The sequence below is a fragment of the Sorex araneus genome, chromosome 8 (genome assembly GCF_027595985.1).
Source record: "Sorex araneus isolate mSorAra2 chromosome 8, mSorAra2.pri, whole genome shotgun sequence".
NCBI lineage: Eukaryota > Metazoa > Chordata > Mammalia > Eulipotyphla > Soricidae > Sorex > Sorex araneus.
Genome location: NC_073309.1, coordinates 47,567,806 through 47,590,889, shown reverse-complemented (window position 1 = coordinate 47,590,889; position 23,084 = coordinate 47,567,806). Strand labels below are relative to the sequence as shown.

General features: G+C 50.1%; 1 protein-coding gene across 1 annotated transcript; it reads right to left on the bottom strand.

Moving 5' to 3' along the window:
* Positions 1–7,062: 7,062 nt before the first annotated feature.
* On the bottom strand, positions 7,063–15,261 carry IGSF23 (immunoglobulin superfamily member 23). Its single transcript, XM_004621429.2, has 5 exons — positions 15,198–15,261; positions 13,185–13,451; positions 10,797–11,066; positions 7,567–7,714; positions 7,063–7,087 (listed from the first exon to the last, which is right to left on the bottom strand). Exons 1-5 carry the CDS (start codon positions 15,259–15,261, stop codon positions 7,063–7,065), a joined length of 774 nt encoding a protein of 257 aa, XP_004621486.2.
* Between the last annotated feature and the right edge of the window lie 7,823 nt (positions 15,262–23,084).

Sequence of the window (23,084 nt, the reverse complement as noted above, 5' to 3'; positions counted from 1 at the left end):
ATAACTGACTCAAGTTTGGTCCCTGGAATCCCATGTGGTCCCCTGAACACCACCAGGAGTGATCCCTGAGTGCAGCATTGTAGCACTGTAGCACTGTCTTCCCATTGTTCACCGATTTGCTCGAGCAGGCACCAATAACGGCTCCATTGTGAGACTTGTTGTTACTGTTTTTGGCATGTAGAATATGCCACGGGGAGCTTGCCAGACTCTGCCATGCGGGCGGGATAATCTCAGTAGCTTGCTTGCTGGACACTCCAAGAGGGATGGAGGAACTGAACTCAGGTCGGCCACGTGTAAGGCAAATGCCCTACCCACTGTGATATCTCCCTGAGTGCAGAGCCAGGAGTAAACCTTTAGCACTTCCAAGTGAGCCCCAAAACAAACAATCAAAAAACCAAAGAGAGAGAGAGAGAGAGAGAGAGAGAGAGAGAGAGAGAGAGAGAGGAAATGAGTTTGTTTTCATGAATAGTTTAGCAGTCTCTTTATTTTTCAGTTGGGGAAAGGTCTGACCCATACTTTGCAGTGCTCAGGGACTGTGTGCTGCTTTGTGCTCAGGGGTGACCCCTGGAAGTACTCAGGGGACGTTATGTGGTGCCAGAATCAAACCAGGGTTGTCAGCACGCAAGGGGAGCACTCTGCCTTCTATATTCTCTCTCTGCCTTCCCTTGTTCCCGAGCTTGGGCTTATGCAGCCTCTCCTGCCCCTGAGCTTCTGCATGCACTGTCCCCTCAGCCCAGCACGTCTCATTCACCTCATCTTACCCCAATAATTCTCACTCTTTATTATCTTCTGTGAAGGAGGACCACTCCTGGCATTGCTCAGAGCGGACCACGTGGTGCTGGGGTTTGAACCCAGAGTTTCTGCATGCAAAAGTATATGTCCCAGACCTTTGCACCATCTCCCTGACCACCACTGTTTTGTAAAATTCCAACTCAGTCATCAGATGCCTAGGTTTTCTTGGTTTGGGTTCTGCTATTTTTTTAATTTATTTTTATTTAGTTTTGACTTATGACTTTTTGGTTACACCCAGCGATGCTCAGAGGTTACACCTAGCTCTACACCCAGGAATTACTCCTGGAGATGATCAGGGGACCATAAAGGATGCTGTGGTTTGAACGTAGGTTGGCCACATGCAAGGAAAATGCCCTACTTGCTGTACTATTGCTCTGGCCCCTCTGCTATTATTTTTTTCAGGCCACACCAGGCCCTGCACTCATGGATCATACCTAGTTGTGCTCAGAGGGCTCTCTGGGGTGCGGGGGATTGAGCCCAGGTTGGGTGCGTGCAGATGAGCACCTTACCTGCTGTACTATCGCTCTAGCCCCAGTGCTCATGTTGGTGGAAGTCTTACTTCCTGGACCTAGCTCCTTCCTATGGGATGAATAGGACCTAGCCCCTTCCTATGGGATTAATTTTTTTGTTTTGTTTTGGGGCCACACCTTGCTGTGCTCAGGGCTATCTCCTGGCTGTGTGCTCAGAGATCACTCCGGGAGGTGCTCAGGAGACCCCCTGTGGTGCCAGGAAAGGAACCAAGGTTGGCAGCGTGGAAAGCAAATGCTTTCCTACTACTCTCTGGTCCCCATGTTAGGGCTTGTTCTGGGCTCAGACTTTCTTTTCTAGTAACTGATTCACTCGTGCCAGGCACTCTTCTTCCTGATCTTTGGCCACAAAGTATTTGAAATCTTTACAATTTGTGATTTCAGCCCCAGCACTCACTGTATCTATAAGGATTAGACCTGGCTAGGGTGGAGGACAGTGGCCTAGGAAGGAAATTTGTTTCTTCTTCCACATAGAGGCGATCTAGAGGAATGCAAGATAGGATGAGGAGCTGGGGAAGAGGCTCAGTGGCAGAGCTCTTGCTTTGCTTGTATGAGGTCCTAGGTTCGATTCCTTGCATCACCAAAAATAAGTTAAAGACAGAATAGTTTGGGGACTTCATGATATCTTCAGATGTCCATTTTCTAGGGTGTGTTAGTAAATCAGCTATCTGCATCGGTGTACACTGGTTCTAGCTCACTTTGGATTTATCATTCTGCTCCCCTCCATAGTTACCACATGACTCAGCATGGCTGCTTGGGTTTCAGCCATCACATACCTATTCTAGCCATTAGGGAACACCCCCCCCCAACACACACACACACACACACACACACAAGGCAATGCACTGTCATTGCATTGTTTTGTTCTTTGGATCTCCCAGGAAAAATTCAAAGTTTTGGATACCTCTCCAGCAACTCTGAGCCAGCCGAGCCAGGACTGGTGAATGACATTGCTTGGACATAGCATAACTGGAGGTCACTAGGCATACATCATTAATGCTTGTACCCACACGGTAATAGAGATTGAACCTGAGGCCCAAGCAAGTGCTCCAGCCCTTGGAAAATTTTCCCTGATGCCTACATCAATTGGAGCAATAGCACAGTGGGTAGAGTGTTTGCCTTGCATGTGGCCGACCCAGGTTCGATTTCTCCATCCCTCTCTGAGAGCCCAGCATGCTACCGAGAGTAGCCCACCTGCACGGCAGAGCCTGGCAAGCTACCTGTGGCATATTCGATATGCCAAAAACAGTAACAACAAGTCTCACAATGGAGACGTTACTGGTGCTTGCTTGAGCAAATCGATGAACAACAGGATGACAGTGCTACAGTGCTACCTACATTAATTGAAAAAAATGTGTTTGGTGGCAATAGCAGCTGCGCAACCATATGTCTCTTCATTCTCAGCAATAGAAAACAAATTATCAAATGCTTCCTTTTTAGCAGGTCTGACTTTGGGGGGAGGAACTCCAAACAATAATAGTGAGTGTTTTTGTTGAATATTGAATGTAATCAAAATAAAGAGAAAGTAAAGTGAAATTTATCAGCTACACAGGCGGGGGGGGTGAGGGGGGACATATACTGTGATTCTTGTTGGTAGAATATGTGCACTGGTGAAGGGATGGGTGTTCGAGCATTGTATAACTGAGACTTAAACCTGAAAGCTTTGTAACTTTCCACATGGTGATTCAATAAAGTTAATTAATTTATTTATTTATTTATTGCTTTTTGGGTCACATCTGGCAACTCACAGGGGTTACTCCTGGCTCTGTACTCAGGAATTACCCCTGGTGGTGCTCAGGGGACCATATGAGATGCTGGGAATCAAACCCGAGTTGACCGCGTGCAAGGCAACGCCTTCCCCGCTGTGTGCTCTCTAGCCCCAATAAAATTTTTTTTTAAAAGTCATTGGAATGAAGATAATTAAGAGTGTTATTATGCATATAAGCAATAAAACAATATTTGCTTTGGTGACTCATAATAACATCAGGCATTTGAACTGAAACCAGTGAAATATTATGTGATAGGAAAACAATTGATCTTGGTTTTTATCTGTGCATTCTCATTGCCTCAAGTTTCTTCTTTATCAAATAAAGTTCTTTATATCTTTTAGCTTGTAAAAAAAAGTGTTTGTTTGGTTGGTTTTGGGCCACACCTAGCAATGCTCAGAAGTTACTCCTGGCTCAGGAATCACTCCTGGCAGTGCTTTGGGCTTACTCCTAGCTCTGCACTTAGGATCAGCTCCTGTGGGTGCTTGGGGGACCCTATGGGATGGCGGGGATCAAGCCTGGGTCAGCCGCATGGAAGGCAAATGCTCTACCTGCTGTACAATTGCTCCAGCTCTCCTCTCTCAATTTCTGAGACTCTGAGCTCTGGTCCTGTGGATTTAACATCTCATCCATCCCGCTCTCCCTCCCTGCATCCTTCCATCCCTCTCTCCCAATGTCTCTCCCTCTCTCCCCCCCTCCCTCCTTCATCTTCACAGATTTTACTGAGCACACAAGGTGTGACAGATATATTCTTGCTCCCACTGAGCTGAGGGGACGGGAAGCGAAATGAGGAGCTGGACAGCAGATGGCGCCAAATGGGCCAAGGGCTGGATTCCAACCCAGGAACATCAAGGAGCTCTCTCTGAAGCCGCTGATGTTCAGGCAGGAGGAACATCCCGCCTCACCGCTGTTCCAAAGGGCTTGCCACAACTGACCAGTCACAAATGGACACTAGCTGGTGTTATTGCTGTGTCACTGCTGAGAACCAGGAGGACCTGGACTTGATTATAGATACTCACAGACAGGAAGTGACTAATTTCCCTGCTGGTGGAGGTGAGTGAGGAGGGAAAGGGACCCAGAGTATCCAGGGTGGGGTTTGGGCTGAATCAGCAGGTCTTAGTCACAGAGCTGCTCCTCCCAGTGCTCATGGGCTGCTCTTCCCAGTGCTCATGGCTGCTCCTGGCAGTGCTCAGGGGCCCATGTGGGGCTGGGATTAAACCCAGGCCTCCAGCATGCAACCATCTGAACTATTTCCCTGGCCCTAAATAGGCCCTTTCTGCGGGGCTTGGAACACACCCTACAGTGCTCAGGGGTTACTCCTGACTCCGTGCTCAGGAATCACTTCTGATGTTGGACACAGAGCAGGGCAGGAGTGACTCTATCATACCCGGTTTTGCTCCACGTCCTGTTTTACTTAAACCTTTTTGTTTTTCTTAAAACCCCTGCTTCTTCCCCCGGCCATCTGTGAGGGAAGGTCATCTGGGGTGAAAACTCGGCCTTGGCAAATAGTTTCATAACTGCTATTCACTGTCTATAGAAGCCACCCAGACACAAGCAGGGTGGGTAGCAACCAGAATGTTTTGAAAATATGTCTAGATCACCTATCTGTAACTGCTTGTTTGTACTATTTGAAAGTATGTTTTCTTCTGAGTCATGAGTGAATCCTGAAACTTGCATTTTCACTTATGTTTTTGTTAAAATTCATATGTGTGGGTTAGGATGTAAGCAGATGTAAGCACTAACTATAAAATTTGCGGCTTTTCCCTTGTTCGGGGTCTTGCTTGGGCCTGCGTGCCTAGAAGGCTTGACCCCAGCTAGCTGGCTTAATAAACTCCACTTGTGTGTTGCATTACTGGCTGAACTCTTTGTGTGGGTTCAGAGAGGGGGAAATTATCAACACTGGACCCTAACACTGACAGTGCTTGGGGGACCCTATATTCATTCAGGGGATCAAACTGAGTTCTGCTGCAATGCAAAGCAAATACTTCACTCCTGTACTATCTCTCCAACTTGAAATAATTTATATTTACTTTCTTTGATTGGAGGGCTATACCAGGTGGTGCTCAAGGCTTACTCTTGGCCCTGCATTCAGGGATCACCTGTGATAGTGCTCTGGGACCCCACGGGATGCTGTGAATGAAGCCTGGGTTGGCTGCACACAAGGCAAACACTCTTCCCACCCTACTATAGTTAAGGCCCCAATTTTAAGGTACAAAGTTTAGTGAGGAGTTGTGAGCATGGAGGATATGTGATCATTCATGGCACAGCAAGAGTTAACAGATGATGGGCTGGAGCGATAGTACAGCGGGTAGGGTGTTTGCCTTGCACAAAGCCAACCTGAGTTCAATCCCTGGCATCCCATATATCCCCCAAGCACTGCCAAGAGTAATACCTGAGTGCAGAGCCAAGAATAACCCCTGAGCATCGCTGGGCGTAACCCAAAAAGAAAAAAAAAGGAGTTAACAGATGACTCTTTTGGGTTCTTGGAGAACTTTCTGGACCCTTTGATTGAATTCATCCACAGGCACTGCAGTGTGGTGCACTGCACTTGCTTGAGAGCTCAAGAGATTTGAGACCCTAGAGGTGTGGACGGATATTGAAAGAAGCCTTGCCAGCTGCTGTGACTAATCCTGCTTTGTGTCAGCCCATCCTACATTTTTGGCTTCCTGAAAATTCCTGGGCTTTTTTGGATAAACAGGGAGTTAACAATTGTTCATCATAAAATCCTGTCCCAGAGCCTATGCTCACAGGGAGACTAAGATAATAAACAATAGCCGAGGCAGGTGACCAGAAAGACAAACCACCAGACCACCCTGTAGATTCCCTGCATTCTCCGTCACACAAAGACCTGGTTTTCCTATAAAAACCTCACAAAAGAGTCATAGTTAACTTAGTCCTATACTAAGTTCCTCCCCACGGGGCAGCTCCTTTTATTTTCTCTCCTACTTTCCAATAAACTTTTCTGCTTTCCAACTCTGAGACTGAGCATCTTTATTACTCAATATTTTCATTCTTGGGAATATTGAAGAACCTAGAAATAATGAACAGAGACTCGATGCTGTTTCTGCCTCACCTGCATCAGCGTTGGCAGGTTGGCAAGAGAGAATCTGACAGCCCCAACCCCCAAGGAGATGGGGGAAAAGGGATCAGTCAATGGTGGGGTGGGTCTGGCAAATCCCCCTGGGAACTTTATCTTGCCCCCAGCCCGGCGTTCTTTTCCCACTCTTGCAGTGCAGACTCGCAGACAAGTGCTCCTGTTTTCACAGCATTCACCTTATCCTCTGTTTCTCCTCCTGTGGATGGCACAAGAGAGAAAGAATAAGAATTGTTCATCCCCCTGGCGAGCTCACAGATGTGGCCACTGTACCTGCATTGTCCTATGTCCCCTCACTGCCCCATGTCCCCTCACTGCCCCTTTGAGGTGCTATCACTAGCTCTGCTTCCAGATGGGGCATGGATCCATAAGACTTCCCTCTGCAGCCCCCTAACCCCACAGGCCAGCAGATGGGTAGAGCTGGGGGGCTCCTGGGCTTATGATGAACCTCAGGGATCCTTCCTGGTTTTGCCCATGTATGGCACCTGCCCTTCTCCAGCAGCCCCGTGCCCAGTTGGCTGAAGCTCATTTTTGTTGAATTCAACTTGGGGGTGAGGTGGGGCACGACTGGAAGTGTTCAGGGCTTCTTCCTGGCTCGGCACTCAGGGATCACACGTGAAGCTCGGGGGACCCTGTGAGGTGCTGGGGATGGAACAGGGTCTGCGGGGTGCTTGGCAAATGCCCTCCCTGATGAACCGTCACTCCAGCCCCACCAGGTTATTGTCAGTATGAGGGGTGAAAGGAGACGAGGGGGCGGGGACTGTTGGTTCACCAGGGACTCCCCCCCTATAAATACGTGAACATGGTGCTTCCTGTGCCCCCACCACCACCACCTCCCACTTCAGATGCTTTTCAAATTCATTCCCGGGGTTTGGGCGAGAGCTCAGCCGGCTGGGGCCGTATTCTTCCTGTTCGGGAAGGAGGCAGCAGGAACACCACTGGGTGTGGTTCCGAACCAAAAAGGGAAAATAAATCTCCTTCTTGGGGCCATTTTCCTTGCTTGCGGCTGACCTGAGTTCAATCCTCAGCACCCCATATGGTCCTCTGAACACCTCCAGGATGGATCCCTGAGTGCAGAGCCAGGAGTAACCCTGAGCATCCATCACCTGGGGTTACACTGCTGGGTGTGACCCCAAAACCAATTAAAAGAAAAAGGAAGAAAAATTTCATGCTCTGCCACAGTCAAGGAAGCAGGGGCTTTCAGCATCACCCCTATTTTGCTGATGGGCACACGTTGGTTCCTCTTCTGTCTCTGATCCCCTGGGACCCCATCATCCTTTCTGAGGGAGCCCCAAGTCCCTAGGCACACCTTTATCTTGGCTTCTGCAGCGTGGGGACCCTGGGGAGTCTGGTGAGAGATGGCAGGGGTGGGGGAGGCTGGAGGTACCTTTTCCACTGGTGGGCAGCGAAGCCTGCACCCACAACCATCGCCACAGCCCCCAGAATTCCCGCCACAAGCGTGCCGATGGCTGGTCCTCCGGTCAAGTAGTAGTTCTCAAACGGGTCCGGTCTTGCAGGGTTGATGGGCTCGCCCTCTGCAGACAAAACAGAGGTGCAACTGGGATAAGCCCCTTCTGCCACCCCTCCCCTACCTGCTCTCCTGCCTCGGTCTCCCCTGCAGAAGCCAAAGTTCCAGACTTTTTTTTTCCTTTTTGGGTCACATCCTGCGATGCTCAGGGGTTACTCCTGGATTTGCACTCAGGAATTACTCCTGGCGGTGCTCAGGGGGCCATATGAGATGCTGGGAATCAAACCCGGGTCGGCCGCGTGCAAGGCAAATGCCCTACCTGCTGTACTATCACTCCAGCCCCTAAAGTTCCAGCCTTGACTCTGCTCCTCCCTCCCTAGGGAGAAGGTCCCTCGACTTTGCCTTCAAGTCCCCGCCACCACAAGATCAGTTCTGTCTCTCTCCATGCCTGCTTCCCCCAATGCCTTTTGTAACACAACCCACCAGCCCTGTTCTACTAAAGTCTCTAAACTCATCCCTTTTCCTCTAACCTGCTTCCAAGACTTTGGCTCCTACAAGGACATGTATGCCTTTTTCCTCTTACCCTTAACTTAGATAATTCTTATGTATTTTAAGCTAGCTCGATAGCTCGATACACCTCCTCCCCCACACCACCACCACCAGAAAGCCCTCCCTGACTTCCTTGTTGGATCCAGTGCTTCCCCATTGAATCCTTCCATGGGTCAAGAGTCTTCTGAAAGTGACTAGGGCCTTCTTGGTCACCAGAGGGATCCCAACACCACGCATCGTAGCTTGGGTCATTTTAGCGTTCAATAAATATTTCTTTTTGTGGGGTTGGGGGTGGGGGGCTTGGGATCACACCCAGCAGTGCCCTGGGCTTACTTCTGACTCTGTGCTCTGGAATCACTCCTGGCATGGCTCGGGAGACCATATGGGGTGCTGGAGATTGAACCCAAATCGACCACGTGCAAGGCAAGTACCTGCCTACTGTACTATGGCTCTAGGCCACTATAAACAATTCTTTTTATTTATTTTTTGCTTTTTAAGGTCATACCCGGCGATGCTCAGGGGTTACTCCTGGCTTATGCACTCAGGAATTACTCTCGGCGGTGCTAGGGGGACCATATGGGATTTTGGGAATCAAACCTGGGTTGGCCGTGTGCAAGGAAAATGCCCTACCTGCTGTGCTATCGCTCCAACCCCTATAAACAATTTTTTTTTTTGCTTTTTGGATCACACCTGGCGTTGCACAGGGGTTACTCCTGGCTCTGCACTCAGGAATTACTCCTGGTGGTGCTCAGAGGACCATATGGGATGCTGGGAATCGAACCCAGGTGGGCCGCGTGCAAGGCAAACACCCTACCCGCTGTGCTATTGCTCTAGCCCCTATAAACAATTCTTGAAAGAATTATTTGCTTTGTCTAGAGAATATACTGAACAGTGTGTGGGGGCTATTCCTGGCTCAGGTGCCAACCTCAGCAGTGCTTCTGAGGACCATGTGGTGCTGGGGATTGAACCTGGGCCTCCAGCATCAAAGTCTACACCCAGCCCATTAAGCTCTCTGCAACCCCACTTGTGCATTCTTTTCTTTTCCTCATAAGCACCCTGCAGAGAAATACACGGTGACCCACATTATACAGGATCACCTGCTTTAGGCACAGGAGGAAACCAGCTCCAAGAAAGCTGTACTAGTCTTAGGTCTCTGATCCAGAAAGGCACAGGCATGAGAAGTGAACCCACTTTCAACCTGCTCCCCAATTTCATTTCTTTCCCTTTTTCTTTTCTCTAGGCTAGGGACCGAACCCAGGTTTCACACAGGTAAAACATGCATGAATCACTGAGTCCCATCCGGGTCCCTGCAGGCCCATTTCTGTGATGCCTCAGGTCACTGCACAGGGTAACAGACACAACACCGATAAAGACAATAATCTGGCCGGTGGTAGCAATGGCACCAGCTCTCCCTTCCTGAGCCTGCTGGTGTCTCGTCTAAGCCTTGCCCTGTGAAGCTCCGTGGATGCTCCCTATTGCACTGTGAGGTGGGCGCTACTGTCTATCTGCCACCCACCACCACCACCACCACCACCACAATTTTGCAGACGAGGAGACCCAGAGGAGTCAAGGTCTAGAGTCACCCAGCCTGGAAGTAGTGGAGCCAGAACTCGGTCCCAAAACTGATTGGTGGAACCACATGTCCAGGTATGATTGTCTGCATCTGTGCTTCCCTCCAGAGGCAGGGCTGACAAAGAGGGGCCAGGGTCTTCTCAAGATTGCACATAGCCAGCACACAGTTAGGACAGGAGCCAAACAGCCAGGATCAGCCCCCAGGCTGAGCTGCAGTTTTCTTGAGATCATCTCTTTGGACCACAGACTCCTATCTATAAAAGGGGCTAATAAACCTCACTGTCTCTTGGGTGGAAGGGTCAGAAGATTTCCTTTTTAAATTTTTTTGTTTGCTTGTTTGGGGGCCACATACAGCGATGCTCAGGACTTTCTCCCATTTTATTTTTTTTTGTTGGGGGGCACACCTGATGATGCTCAGGGGTTACTCCTGGCTCTGCACTCAGAGATCACTCCTGGCAGTGTTCAGGGGACCATATGGGATGCCGGGGATCGAACCCAGGTTGACTATATGCAAGACAAGTGTCTTACCTGCTGTACTATCCCTCCAGCTCCCTCAGGGCTTCCTCCTGGCTCTTCACTCAGGAATCACTCCTGGTGGTGCTCAGGGAACCATATGGGATGCTGGGAATCGAAACCTGGGTTGGCCACATGGAAAGTAAATGCCCTTCCTGCTGTCCTATTGCTCTAGACTTAGGCTGGGGCAATTTCTGAGTTCCACTGGGTCCCATGGGCAGCTACATGGCTCCAGGGTCCAGCCAGGTGAGAGACAAAATCACATCTCCCCAGAGTTTGATCCCCACCACTGCATGGCCCCCTGAGCCTCGCCAGAGGTAGTCCTGGGGACCCCCGAGCACTGTGGGGCCCAAGAAGCATTGACTTCTCAGGTCCTTGCATTGAACCGCTATCCCAGTGGGCTGGGAATGGCCTTCAGCCCCCTAAGCACCATGGGAGCTCCCCAAGTAAAAGGCCCTGGCAAACTGGTTCCTGACCTGTGCAGTGCAGATGCCTGGGTGGGGCCGGAAACTCACCCAGCAGTGTGACGGTCAGAGGGGTTGAGGAAAACTGCTCCGTGCCGTTCTTGGCCTCACACACGTAGCTGCCCAGATGCTCCCAGGCCAGCCGCCGGATGAGCAGAAGCCCGCCGGTCTGGCACAGTCGTCCATTAAAGGTCCATGTCAGCACAGCCTGGGGGCTGTTCATAAGCTCACATTTCAGCACCACTGTGTAGCTGGCCTGGCTCTGGATGACACCACTGACAGCCTTCGGGAACGTACTCAGGAAAAAGCTGGATGAGGAGGCTGTGTCCACAGGGAAGGAAGCCACAAGGTCGGACACCCCTGAGTGCTCTGCCAGCCCCCGTCATTCATTCATTCATTCATTCATTCAATAGAATCAGAGGAAAAAGACAGGGGGTGGGGGTAAAGCAGTTGCCCCATGGCAGCGGACCCTGATTTGAACCCCAACATCATACATAGTCCCTCGAGCACTGTAGGGGTCACTTCTGACCACAGAGTCAATAGCACCTGAGCACTGCTAGGGGTAGCCCAGGCTCCAGAATCATTTATTCTTCACCCCTGGGGCCTGGCGTGCCTCTGAGGCTAGAGGTCAGCAACAGCAATATGTGTGTATAACTGTATATATGTATGTTTGTGTTCATGTGTGCAATGTATGTGTGTATACGTGTGTATATGTGCATGTGCATATATGGTGCACGCACGCATATGTGTGCTTTTGTGTATATGTGTGTGCATGTGTGTATGTATATGCATGTGTGTATGTGCCTATGCGTACATGTGTTTGCATGTGTGCATATGTGTGTGCGTGCATGTGTTCATACGTGTGCATGTACATATGCATGTGCGTGTGCATGTTGGGATGCCCTTGCCTCATACCCTCCCCCTATCACATCCAACCCACAGCACTGCTTCCGTGAACCAAGGCCCTGTGCTGCCCGCAGAGCCCCCTCCACACGTGGAGCAGTATTCAGCATGGTGGGGAATAAGCAGAAAGTGGTGCACGTGGGCCGGCAGGCAGACTTCCCAAGGACTGACCTGGGCTGGTGTAGCAATACCCTGGCTCCCCGCCCCTTGGCTGGACTAACTCTACATGTGTCCTACCCAGGCACCCAAGGGGTCCTGGCAAGTGCTGTGTGATGAAACAGGAAGAGAATGCAGAGTTGGCCAGAGGTGGTGTAAGCCTGTCATAGGCAAGGTGGATCAAGGAGGACTTCTTGGAGCAGGTGGCACTGGTGCAGATTTCTTCTTTTGTTTGTATTTGGGTCACACCAGTGGTGCTCAGGACTTACTCCCCGCTCTTCACACAGGGATTACTCCTGGCAGTGCTTGGGGAACCATATGTGATGTTGGGGATGGGACCCGGAATGGCCACATGCAAGACAAGCGTCCTGCTCACTGTACTATCTTTGGTACTCTGGCAAGGAAGGACACTCATAGATGGTGTGAAAAAGAACAGGGGCCCAGGGCTGGAGGGAGCTGGGGGCTGAGGTGTACGGAAACAGGAGAGGGATGGAGGAGAAAGCATGGCAGGGAGAAAACCTGCATGACCAGCTGGTCAGGACGAGGGGAAACAGCAGCACCCAGACACGGAGAAAGGATTTTGCTCAGCTCAATGAGATGACGTCATCTGCAAGCCTGACAGAGGTCCCTGAGGAGAGCAAGCCAGCCAACACCTCGATCACAGGCAAGCGTGCTGGGGACGGCCACACCAGGACAAGACTGCCCATGGCAGTTGTTTAGATCACCCTGGTTTTTGGCACAATGGGAGGATGGTGTGGGGGACTTTGGGGCTTTGTTTTACTGGCCCGGATCTGAAAGCTCAAGTCCAGGACCAAAGAGGTCCTAAAAACGCAGGTGAGTTCAAAGGCTACTCCCCACAGACCTCTGTCCCTCTCCCACAGATGATGAATGAAAGTTAATCGGTTGCAAATTGTGACAGTGGCGCCCCCAAAACGCCTGGACACTTGAAAACTCACCAGGGGGTGGAGCCTACTCCAACCCCACCCACTCCTCCCTGCGGGGCCAATCACCTAGCTTGCCTTAGGCCAATCAGGAATGGCGGATGTGACATCATGCCACCACTAAGCAGACCAACCAGGCTTGCTGGTTGGAGGCGAGGCCACGTGCTCTGGCCACTCAGGGCACGTGAAGGAGGACGTGGGGTCCAGACAGCATGCAGGCACACTGGGGCAGGCACACTGGGGCTCGCACACGTGAGTAACGATGGCTGAAAGCAGCCGGGCCTGGGACTGTTGTGGGGAGAGGTGAGCTCGAAAAGTGGGTGCTGCCTTGGTGAGATTGGAGTGGTCCGCCCCGGGGACACGGGTCACTTGGGAATAGGCTGCGTTCGGGTGGGCCTGATGCCTGCCAGCCCGCCCTCCCTCCTGGTGCCCCACTCACCACGGACGTGGGGCTGCGCCCTGGCACTCCTGCGTGCCCTCCGGGCGTCTACGCCCGCTGAGTCGCTTTCTGGGTCTTGAGCTGTGCGGGCATCAGGGATGTAGAAGGTGGCCGGGAGCTGGGTGTCGTGCCCCTGGAACCAGGACGCGCCATCTAGACTGCCAGACACGGGGAGGTGGGCACCAGAGCCTTGGCTGAAGGAGGTCAGCGACCCGGGATAGGGCAGGTTGGAGGAGACGCAGCAGGTGCTGACTGCCAGCAGGAGGCCTTGGAGGAGATGGGAAGAGAGAAAAGGAGACTTTCCCAGATCTGGCGAGACCTTCTCGGGCTCCCTTTGAGATCTGAACCGTGGGAACGTAGACTCCATTCAGAAAGGTAAGAGCCTTTTGAAGAAAGGATGCAAGTGTCTAACCAGGTAAGTTGGCCTTTTTTATTTTACTCCCCACTCCCCCCATCCCTTTTTCTTGCTGTTGAGAGATCGGAGGTCAGAGGTTGCACACAGTTGCAGTGTCCTGTGATCCCTGTGCTTGGTGGTAGGACTGGGGAGCCCACATAGCAATTCTGGGCTTGAAGCACTTGTCTTGCATGTGGCAGACCGGGGTTTGGTCCTAGACACTGCAGACAGTCCCCTCTGCCAGGAGCGACCCCCAAGCACAGAACCAAGAGGAGCCCCTGAACATCACCACTGTGGCCAAGCCCCGCCATTGCCCCAGTAAATAGAATAATCAAAACCCATGGCAATGCTCAGGCTTTTGACAGACTATACCAGAGCAAGTCCAGGCCCTAAAATAGGTTCTTTGTTATGTTGTTGTTGTTTTTTTTCTGTTTGGGGGCCTCACCTGGCAGTGCTAAGGGTTTAACTCCTGGTTCTGTACTCAGGGATCATTCTTGGCAGGCGTCGGGGGACCATCTGGGGTGCTGGGGATTGAACCCCAAATAGCCACAGGCAAGGCAAGCACCCTGCCCACAGTACTATTGCTCCAGCCCACTAGATTCTTTGTGTTTTTTGGGGGGAGGGGGTCCCTCAGCAGTATTAGAGACCAGAAGGGCTAACCCTGGTGGTTCTTGGGAGGCCAGGGGGTGCCGGAGATTGAATGGGGCCCTGTGTATGCCAGCCACGGTGCCCAGCCCTCTGAGCCTCTCCCTGGCCACCTCAGCTAGGTTATTATCATTATTACCATTATTATTTTACTTTGGTTTGTTTTTCATTTTGGAGCCATGCTCAGCAGTGCTTAGGGATTGTCCTGGCATTGCTCAGGGCACTAGGTGGTTTGTCCTGCAGATAGTAAGAAATCTAGCCCTTTGAACTGTCACCGTCACAGGCAGATGCTGGACCAGACCCTTCCCCTTTTTAGTTGTCTTTTTGTTGTTTTCTGTTTGGGGTCACACCCAGTGGTGCTCTGGGTTTACTCCTGGCTCACTCAGGAACCACTCCTGGCAGTGCTCGGGGACCATATAGAATGGCAGGGATCCAACCTGTGTCAGCAGCAAGCAAGGCAAGTGCCCTACCTGCTGTGTAATTGCTCTGGCTTCTCTTTACTAGTCTTTTATACACCCCCCCCTCCCACACACACACAGATGCCTGCCCACACAAATGCATGCACTGCAGATTGCAGACTGCAAATGGATTAGCTCTAGGGCTTTGGGACAATGACTCCCCCTCTCTGCCTCTCAGAGCCTCAGTCACTTAGTCAATAAAATGGGAATAATAGTGTGGTTACCTTCAGTAGGGCTGGAGGGATAGCACAGCGGTAGGACATTTGCCTTTCACGTGGCCAACCCATGTTTGATTCCTCCACCCCTCTCAAGAGAACTCGGCAAGCTACCGAGAGTATCTCGCCCACACGACAGAGCCTGGCAAGCTACCCGTGGCATATTCGGTATGCCCAAAACAGTAACAATAAGTCTCATGATAAGAGACGTTACTGGTGCCCGCTCGAACAAATCAATGAACAATGGGATGACAGTGACAGTGACAGTGGTCTTCAGTGACTTCAGGGACAGATTTATCACCCTGCTTCTCTACCACCAAGTCCCACTGGACTTTGATGCAATGACTGGCAATCTTCTTAGTCATCACGTATATGTTGGTGTGTGTGTGTGTGTGTGTGTGTGTGTGAGAGAGAGAGAGAGAGAGAGAGAGAGAGAAAGAGAGAGAGACTGTGTGTCTGAGTATTGTTGATCTAGTGGTTAGTCTGTAGATACCACAAACTAAGCCATTATTTCTCTTTTTAAAATTTTATTTATTAATTTAGGCTTTTTGAGCCACGCCTGGTGATGCTCAGGGCTTAACTCTTGCTTCTGTGCTCAGGACTCACTCCTGGTGATGCTTGGGGGACCATATGGGGTGCCAGGGATCAAACCTGGGCCGGCCACATGCAAAGCAAGCTATACTTATCTTCTGTACCATGTCACCGGCCTCTCTTCTTACTTTTCCTGTCTGGCTTCCCAAGTGGGATTCTAAGGGTCTGGGGGCTCCCTTAGCTGTTCTCAGACAACTGACAGTTCAATGTGAAGACCCAAGGACATGGAAATATTTGGGTCCTGTGGTGCCAGGAACCACCAGGGTCCCCCTGGCAGTGCCCTGTGGCCTCCAGGGCAGAACTCACTGATGTCCATGAGGGACATATGGAGCTGGGGATCAAAACAGGTCCTTCCCTAACCCAGTGCTTCATCTCCAGCTCCCCAAATCTTCCTAGGCTGTGGGTCAAGAGTGTAAGAGAGGGGGGGGCAAGAAAAATTTTGCAACAAAAAAGTTTTCTGAGTAAGCATCAATCAGAAATGAATTAAAAATAAACCCCTTCATGCTGCCTAGCTGTTTCTGGCACCACTGGACCCTGTTGCATTTGTTGGGTGAAAAAGTGGTTTCAGTTCCAAGTGGAAAAGGTTTAAGCTTTCCTGAACCCTCTTAACAAGGGATTATTTAAACCAAAGGGTTAGTGATGTGGATGTGAAATAGCCCTGATGTAAAACAGCTCCAACCTAATGCTTTAAAGTACTTTGAACAGGGCTGGAGCAGTATAGTACAGCAGGTAGAGCATTTGTCTTATACATGGCTGTGGGCTCAAGCCCCTGCACTCCATAGGGTCCCCCAAGCACTGCCAGGAGTGATCCTTGAGTGGAGAGCCAGGAGTAAGCCCTGAAAACAAAAAAAGTGTTTCAAAATTAACCAAAAATTAATTAGGTTAAATTAAAGATGAAGTAATTTGAGGAACTGAGGTGATAGTATAGTGGGCAGGCACTTGTCTTGCATGTGGCTGACCCTGGTTCAATTTCCAGCATCCCATGTGGTCCCTCAAGCACTACCAGGAATGATTCTTGAGTGCAGAGCCAGGAGTAACCCTGAGCACGACTGGGTGTGCCCCACTCCAGAAAAATAAAAAAAGTACTTTGAACAGTGTCCTGAGAGCTGGTCTCTACTAGAAAAATGCCGCATCTCAATGAGCCTTTGATCATGCTTGGGCCATAGCTGGAGGGTGGGCATGTTGTAAATATGCCCTTTGAGATAAAAGGGCAATAGAAGAAGCTGTTTGCACTAGCAGGATCAGAAGTTCCTATTTGGAAAACTACTGTGACTGTGTCAGCTTGCTTCTGGCGACCGAGCAGGATCGCCATTGCTGGGCTTGGCGTTAAATAGCATTAAAGAGCCTGGCAGGCTCCGGAGAGGGGTGTGTGGGTCTCAGAGTGGAGTGGGGCTCCCCGAGAACAAATGACTGTAGGGGACTGTGCCATACATTCCCCCAGCCATCAGCTTCACCATCCCCTCCACATCGCTGAGGTTGGCCCTCGTCTGTTTCACAGGCAGGGAAACTGAGGCACAGCAAGCTTGAATTTTAGATCCAAGAGTCCAAGGGTAAGAAGTGTATGCTGAAAGTAGATAAAGGAACAAACCATGATTACCTCTCAGTATCTGTATTGCAAACCATAATGTGCAAAAGGAGAGAGAAAGAGAGATAGAGAAAAGTGCCTTCCATAGAGGCAGGCTGAGGGTGGAGGTTGGGGTGGCCTGAGGGAAACGGGGGGCATTGGTCGTGGGAAATGTACACTAGTGGAGGGATGGGTGTTGGAACAATTGTATGACTAAAACCCAATCACGAACAGCTTTGTAACTGTTTAACTCATGGTGATTCAATTTTAAAAGATAAATTAACAAATGTACAATTTTCTTTTTAAGTTTAAGAGTAAACCAAACAAAACTAATAAAAAAGAACCTTGTTCCAATTGAGGCTCCCTTTCATCCTTCCTGCCAGCCCCAACTGCTCTGTGCTGGCCCCACCTCTGCCCTGACTCATGGGCCAGAGGAGACAGGCAGTATGGCTTTGAGGGAGGGCACTCGAAGTATATGGGGACAGTGAAGCTGAAGAGACCAGTGGAGCAGAGGGGCGGGTCCTGGACGGGGGCCAGGGGCGGGGCATTGGGCCAGGGGCGGGGTTTGGGGCTAGCCATTTCTAGCGTTGGGGCCACAGCAAAGGTTTCTATGGGGTTCCCTGGGACCAGAGCCTGGACAGACCTCAGCCACCCACTTCTTGGCACTTTGGGAACCGTCTCTGGTGACAAGAACCCCGAGAACCCTCCATTCTGGGGGCATTGCCGCCTGAGCCCCAGCAACACTAAAATTCTTGTCCCCACTTCCCAAGCCCTGCAGACGAACTAAGTCTTTCTTGGCCTGGTTCTTGCCCATCACCCTGCTGCCCAGAGCGGAGGGGCACCGGCGCGGCTCTGCGTAGGAAAGGGCTGGCACGAGAGAACTAGAAACAGGGCCCCGGATGGCTCCAGTCCTCGCTGCAGGCAGGCCGCAGTGGGAGCTGGGGTACAGCAAGGCTCAAAGCTGCCTGAATTTTGGGTTCTTCCATGTCACTGAACTAAACTTTTTTTTTCTTTTTAAATTTTTTTTTTAATTTTATTTTTAAATTTTATCAAATCACTGAGATAGTTACAAGCTTTCATGTTTGGGTTACAATCTCACAATGATCAAACACCCATCCCTCCGCCAGTGCACATTCCCCACCACCAATATCCCGGGTATACCCCCCTCTTTCCCCATCCTCCCCCTGCCTCCATGGCAGACAATATTCCCCATATTCTTTCTCTACCTTTGGGCATTATGCTTTGCAACACAGACACAGAGAGGTCATCATGTTTGGTCCATTATTTACTTTCGGCATGCATCTCCCATCCCAACTGGTTCCTCCAGCCAGTTTATTTTTTAATTTATTTTGTTGAATCACCATGTGGAAAGTTACAATATTCTCAGGCTTATGTCTCAGTTATTCAATGCTCCACAAAACTCACTATTTTTGGAGTTTCAACACAGGACTCACTATTCTTGTTGGAATTTATCCCCCAAGAATACGGCCCTATTGACAGGGAAATATTTGATAATTAGTTTTCCACTGATGAGAATGAAGAGATAAAAAGTCACGTGGCCATGGTAGCGGCCGTGCGGTTTACAATTTCTGTATTTTAGTAATTAAGTCCAGGGAGATTTAAGTTGGAAATTGAATCATTTCCCTTCCTGGAGCAGCATGGAGCAAAAGCTTAGTTCACAATCTGGATACATGGCTGCAAGCACTCGCTGGAACCCCAAGTCATATAGCTGACTCTGGATCCTGCTCGTTCAGCAGACAAGCGGCTGTGCAAAGGCATGGCCACCAGGGTCAAATCTCAGTGGAGCTTGAGCCGGCACCGGCCCCGGCCTGCGACTGCCCAGCCATTGTTTTCTTAGTGATCCCTTCTCTATTCCATCTGCCTTCTCCACTCCGCTCATGAAGCAGTCTTCCAGCTATGGGGCAATCCTCCTGACCCTTATATCTATGGTCCTTGGGTGTCAGCCTCATGAGATGTTATTCTATACTCCACAAATGAGTGAAGTCCCTCTATGTCTGTCCCTCTCTTTCTGACTCATTTCACTTAACATGATACTCTCCATGTCTATCCATTTATAAGCAAATTTCATGACTTCATCTCTCCTAAGAACTGCATAGTATTCCATTGTGTAGATGTACCAAAGTTTCTTTAACAAGTCTGAAGTGGACTTTTTTGAGGGGGGGGGTGTACACCCAATGGTGCTCAGGGCTCATTTCAGGCTCAGTGCTCAGGGGTCACTCCTGGTGGGCTCAGGGGATAATATGAGATGTGGAGAATTGAACCTGGATCAGTCTCATGCAAGGCATGCCATTTACCTGCTGTACTATCCAGCCCCAAACTGGATTTTTAAAAGTGGATAGCTGGGGGCTGGAGTGATAGCACAGCGGGTAGGGCATTTGCCTTGCACACGGCTGACCCAGGTTCGATTCCCAGCATCCCATATGGTCTCCTGAGCACCGCCAGGAGTAATTCCTGAGTGCAGAGCCAGGAGTAACCCCTGTACATTGCCAGGTGTGACCCAAAAAGAAAAAAATTAAAAATTAAAAAATTAAAAAAATAAAAGTGGATATCTGGCTGGAGAGATAATAAGAGAGTCTGGTGCTTTCTTGCATGCAACCGACTCAATTTTGATCCCAGGAACTGTATAGGGTCCCCTTAATATTGCCAGGAGTGATCCTTGAGCACAGTCAGGTGTGACCCCCAAAGCCCCCACACACCCCAACAATCCCCAAACAAATGAAAGCGGATAGAAAAAAGCTTCTTTGAGAGGTGGATGCATGTGGTCTGGAGATTATGGCCTTAGAGTCAAATCCTCTTCTTGCTGCTTCCAGCCATGTGGCCTAGGGAGAGCAGTGTGCCTCAGTTTCTCCTGTGATGGAATGGAACTCATATAGCATTGCCGGGAGTGATCCCTGAGCACAGGTGGCTATGCCCTGTAGGATTATAGTCTAAGCATTTTAAGAAGTAACATTGGTTAGTCCTAGCTTCTCCCACAGGGAGTTTGGGTTTATTAATTACACCAGTGTAGAGGTCCCGAGACATGTCAGTTTCTTCGGACATTCCCAGTCCTCTGTGTTTTTTTTTTTTTTAACCTCTCCTTTGTGCTCTTCTTCCCCTGTTAGTCACAAATACCCCCAAACCAGACTCTGTAACCCACAGGTCAAATCTTCTGTGGGCTCTGGATTTTGTATATGTAAGTGAAATATTGCTTTTCTCTTTCCGTTGTGTCCTTCGCATAGTTTAGAACATGTCGCCACATATAGACATGTGTCTATATCTTCCTGTATAGACACAGGAAATCAGTTAATGCTATGCTTTTGTAACTTTGGAGTTAGCTGACTCTGAAAAATATTTACTCCTGGACATTCGTCATATTTACTTTAATCAAGCCTCAATTGCCCTTACTTCTTAACACCCCCAAAAGGAGGTCCTGGCAAGGGACTTGGATGGACTCAGGGCAAGCTGTAAGCTGACATCAAAAAAAGACAGGCTAATCACTATAAGAAATACAAGAAGTTAAGAGAATGGTCATGGAACAAACTCTTTCATGACCCAAAAAGAGGTAACTGAATAAGGACCCTGCTGGGGTTAGGAAAGACTAACCTGGCTTGAGGACTGTAGTCTGGGATGTATAGCAAGATGTCCCCAGGAGAGCCACCCTTTAAGCTTAATATATCCCTTACTGTGTCCATACAAAATGACTAAAAATATTATTAAGAAGTAAGTTTAGATGATTGTTTAAATTGATACTGGCTAAGGAAATGAGAAAGCAATACTCTCTTACATGGAATTCCGCCCTTGGGCAGGTCTCCTAGCAGGAATCTAGAGTGCTGAGCACCTATATGAGATTTTGTCCTTGAGTATATCTCCTAGAAGAACTTCCCCTGAAGGAAAGACTTTATATCTGTTGTTGTTTATGATAATGTCCTATCACACCTATGTGTGGGGGTGTGGTAGAACATTGCTACCCAAGCCCTTCATGATTTCTTCATTATAACTAATGCTGTGAGACTTGAATAAATGGCCACTGATTACAACCTGCCTGGTAGCCCTCATTCCTTCATTCATCCATCACCATCGGCCAGCCAGGGGGATGATGATTCGGTCCCCAAAGCACCAAGCGGCCCCTCAGGTCACCGCAGGCAAACTTGAGATTATCCCAAGAACAGCGACTGTGCCCCCAAAACAACTAATTTAATATGAAACTATTTAGAGCCTAGAGGGACTGTGCAGAGGTCTCGAGCGGGTGCCTTGCAAGTATTTGGTCTGAGTTCAAATCCCTGGTGCCCCACATGTGCCCCACAGAGCCTGGCAGCTCAACCATCTGTGATCCCTGCTCCCTGAGAGCATTCCAGAGTATTGGAATTAAATGTAAGCATTTTTTTAAGAAAGGGAGGGGGAGAGGTGCAGAGGCTAGAGTGATAGCACAGCAAGCAGGGTGCTTGCTTGGCACGCGACTCACTCATCTCATATTTGATCCTTGGCACCCCATCTTGTCCCCTGAGGCCTACAAGGAATGATCCCTGAGCAACCAAAAAACAAAACAAAATAAAACAAAACAAAAAAAAGTGTCACCCCTCCCCCCATCTGAGGTGCAACTTGGAATCCTCACCAAATTACAATGGAAAGGGCAAGGGGAGAGGAAAAATACATTAAAAAAAAATAAGTAGTGGGCCATGGACTTGCATGACTCAGAAGACTAGAGCTCATGCCTTGAAAGCGAGCATCCTGAGTTTGATCTCTGCACTACATGGTCTCCCAGCACTTCGAGGAGTGACCCCTCCCCACCTCCCAGTACAGCTGGGAATGGTCCCAGACAAGCAAACAAACAAAAAGGCACTAAGGGAGGTTTGCAGGCAGAAATCCTCTGTCTGTGTGATGGCTAATGTGCCTGTTACTGGACCTCCCCGCCCTGACCCCCATTATCATTGCGTGTGGTGGGTCCCCGGGAGACCAGGGACCCCAGGATGCTCTGGGAGCCAGGAGCCAGTTGATCCTGATTCTGATGCTTCTCAGGCCAGCTTTGTGATTTGGGACCAATAAACCTCTCATGTCCCTGAGTTCCCACCTCACCCCCCCATTTTTATTTATTTATTTGTTTGTTTGTTTGTTTATTTTGGAGAAAAGGGTCACCAGCATGGTCCCTTGTACCTGCCGAGTGCCTGAGCTTCACATTGTCCAGTGTCAAACTCAGACACAGCTTACCGGACGCCCTGGGCGTCCTCTCCCGCCTCCCGGCCCTTGAGGGGAGCCCCTGTCGCTCACGTACCTGTGAGATGCAACCGCCTCCAGGCAAGGCTGGAGCTGTAGTGGGCAGCGTCCAGAGACCACCTCATGCCTTGATCTGCCCAGGGGAGGAACGAGCCCAGGATGTCGGGGGTTGAGGCGAGTATGCAGCCTAACCCCGCCCTGCCCCACCCTGGCCCCGCCCAGGCTCGGCCTGGGCTCCAGCTATTGGCTGCGATGGTGCCTCCAGCCCGGCCCCTTTTCTCTAAGAACCTATTAGAAGTGGCGGGTGGGGAGTGGGCTGGGCCAGGGCTCCTGGCTCAGGGCACTCCAGACTTGGCTGGGGCAGGCAGCAGGGAGGGAGGAGGCAGACAGATGATGCAGATGGTGGGGACTAGTTCTCCTGCTCATCGTCCCATTAGCTGCACGATCAAAGGCCAAAGGTCCTCAGGAAAGAGGAAACAGCGCTGATCGAGGAGTTTGCTCGTCATTCTCTAGCTACCAAGCCCGGAGTCTCTGTTTACACTCCCACTGATGAGTGGAATTGTAAAGAGAAGTGCTCGTTCTGGAGCAAGAGGAGCGGTGAGGTGCCACCCCATGCAGCGTTGGATGTATAGTGGGTGCCGAGTAAACGAATGGCAATAGCTATCAAAATCATGCTTATTGGGGCCATAGCGATATACAGCGGCGAGGGCGCTTGCCTTGCATATGGCCAACCTGGGTTCTATCCCCACTACCCCATGCCTTGAGTCCTACCAGAAGTGATTCCTGAGTGCAGAGCCAGGAGAAGACCATGAACACTTTCAG